This window comes from Centruroides sculpturatus, unplaced genomic scaffold (assembly GCF_000671375.1).
Source record: "Centruroides sculpturatus isolate CEXI.00-Female unplaced genomic scaffold, Cexi_2.0 scaffold6454, whole genome shotgun sequence".
Taxonomy (NCBI): Eukaryota; Metazoa; Arthropoda; class Arachnida; order Scorpiones; family Buthidae; genus Centruroides; species Centruroides sculpturatus.
Genome location: NW_019390611.1, coordinates 1 through 2,993, shown reverse-complemented (window position 1 = coordinate 2,993; position 2,993 = coordinate 1). Strand labels below are relative to the sequence as shown.

Sequence of the window (2,993 nt, the reverse complement as noted above, 5' to 3'; positions counted from 1 at the left end):
TTACTGTAATCATAAATAAGTTCTATAATTAACTCTAATGTAATGTTTAATTGGCAAAACTCCAACTATTTAATATTGTCAAGTTAATAAATTGACTTTGCATTTAAAAAATAAAATATTTTTGCAAAATATCATAAAAATAATTCTAAAATTTTAAACTTCTTATTTTTTCATTAATAGGTAATATTAGAAAGAAGAAAAGATCAACCACTTTTCACAATACTTCTCGCAGACGACGATCAACTTGACAAAGAAATTAAACCATCCAATGCATTTGATGAGAAACATGAAAATATTTATTTACTTGTAGGAAATAAGGTTTGTTATTTATATTTATCAAACATAAAAAAATAACAGTAATAATATATATTACAGAAATTGAACAGTGATAGTGTTTTTCTACAATTTTTAGAGAGTAAAAATTATTAGCATTTTATCTGTTCGTTTGCCCGTATATTTTTATGTATAACTCGAAATAATTTAAAATAAAAACCTAAATTTATCATAATAGTTTTAGAGGCATATCTTACAGATGGAATAAACTTCTACAAAAGTTAAAAATTCTTAATTTTATTCAAATTTTATTGCTTTTAGTTCCACTATAGCATAAATTCTAATATTATAATTTACAATAATTTTATACATATTTTCAAAATTAATTGATTTTGAAAAGACTTATATTTATGGAAAAATATTGTCATAATTTTGTGAATTACTATAAACATTAAAGCTATAAGTAGCATTGAAAATAAGTGAAAATAAATGTATAAATTAGCATTAAGTTTTGAAAACTTTCAATGATTGTTTTCTATATTTATATAAGTAAGATTTAAGGTTAAACTCATTAAAGCTTTCTTCAATTATTTTTATCATATAATATATTTATAGATTATATATTATTATGGATTAGCTAAAATATATTTCCAAATTTAAAAAATATTTCAGGTAGTAAAATATCCCATTAGCTCCTGCACTGTATATACAAAATGTGGTTCGTGTCTTAGTACAGATGATCCTCTACATTGCGGATGGTGCGGTTCTTACTGCGCTCATGTTGACGAATGCGAAACACCACCAATTAACACGTCTACTTGTCCTCCTTTCATTGACAAAGTAATTTAAATCATTATTTATATTTTTTAATATAATATTTTAAAAATAGTAATTAATTATATCTATTACATATTAATATAAAATCTTATGTAAAAACTCATATAATTTTATTTAAATACAGGTTTCTCCGTTAATGGGCCCAATTCAAGGTGGAACACTGATAACTATCGAAGGTGATAACTTTAGTACTTCTCAAAGTAAAGCTAATGTCTATATAAATATAGCAGTAGCTGGTGTTCCATGTGAAATTGTATCTTGGGAGTACACAAGGTTTGTATTTTTCGATTTTTAATCACAATTTAGTATCAGCATATTTTATATAAAAATTAGATGAGTACGAGTTTAATATGAAAGTTTAGACTACTATTAACATTTAAATTAATTTTAATATAAGAAATGGAAAGCTAAATTTACAGCATTAAAAGATCTGTCATCATATTTCATAGGTTAGAATTTAAATGCATATCCATTATTTGCTTTTATGTACAAAAGTAGGATTCGAATACATCAATATAGTTTATTAAACTATTATCGATTTTTACTTTTCCCAAGATAAAAGAAACCTACAAAATAAAATCTAAATTATGGAATAGCATCAAAATTAAATATTAAAGAAAGTAGATGCAGTATTTAACTACTGTTTTCTCTTTATTTGGTATCCAATAAATTAATAAAAATTTTATTTTTGAAGCATGTTAAGATCGTTTCTCTCTAATTAACGATTTTAATATACTGTATAGTGTTTAAAGCTATTAATGAAATGGTTTTAACATTACATATGGTTTTCGAATAGTTGTAATATAAATATTATTAAAAATTTATTTTAAACTTCATTCAAAAAAACATATAACGGGTAAAACATATTTTGAGTTTATAATTCTTTAAATGATAATTTTGACATAAATTCAGTTTTTATTAATTATTATAATATAATATATCTTTATATATAAGTTTATTATCGAANTATCTAGTTGTATATTTCATTAATCACAAATTTTAAAAGATTTTTATTTTATATTTAGGGCTTGTAGCAAAGTATTGGTACGTTTAAAAGTAGTCTATATATTATTTATTTAATTTTGATATAGTTCTACTCTATAATCTAATCGTAGCCATTTATTTGAATATAGTTATTTTTTTAAAGTTATAAACATAATTTATTTTTTAAAGTTAAAATAAAATATAAATAGTAATAGAAAGTCATTAAAACCTGTAGCCTGTACATTATAAAATTCATCTGTCATTTACTTATTTTAATTTCTGCGGCTATTAAAAAGTAAGATACTATTAAACAACCTTTGTTTTAACAGTATAAAAGTTATTCGACACAATTTCTGAACTGTACAGCTGCATTTGCAATATATCTTAAGTTTATTGAAAAATGAAAGAAAGATGAGCAATTATTTATTGTGACATCGTCACGATGCCGGGATGCAATTTTTAATCATATTTTAAATTTATTTCATTTAAAATATATGTTCTCCACCTCAAATTAGTAGTGGCTTGCCCCTGTACATCATACTTTTTCTTTACCAATAGAGTCGTGCAGGGCATCTATGTAACACCTTTCAGGGGAAAATTTTTGAATTGAAATAACGTAACTTTCGATTTGTATCAGAAGTTCATATATAGTTAATCGGGGCCTCCTGTCTCTAAGGTTTCCATATCTGGTTTTGTCTTTCATCTCCCTAACTTCATTCTCGAGATTAAGGAAGGACAGACGGACGACAGTGGGAATTTATGGGTCTACAATTTTTTTCAAATTGCAGCCCCCAAAAATATATGATAAGTAATCAAAGGCGTTCCATCTTTTTAAAAATTACAGGCAAAAACTAGAAGTCTCTTCCTCTCTCTCTCTCCCTCTCGTGTTTTCATTATTG

General features: G+C 24.4%; 1 protein-coding gene across 1 annotated transcript; it reads left to right on the top strand.

The window, feature by feature from the left end:
• Nucleotides 1-180: 180 nt before the first annotated feature.
• On the top strand, nucleotides 181-1,455 carry LOC111617498 (plexin-B-like; the record flags this gene model as incomplete). The annotated part of the gene is made up of 3 exons (XM_023358777.1): nucleotides 181-318; nucleotides 946-1,113; nucleotides 1,235-1,455. Coding segments are annotated over 3 exons (477 nt in total), but the record flags the coding sequence as incomplete, so codon positions are not given.
• Between the last annotated feature and the right edge of the window lie 1,538 nt (nucleotides 1,456-2,993).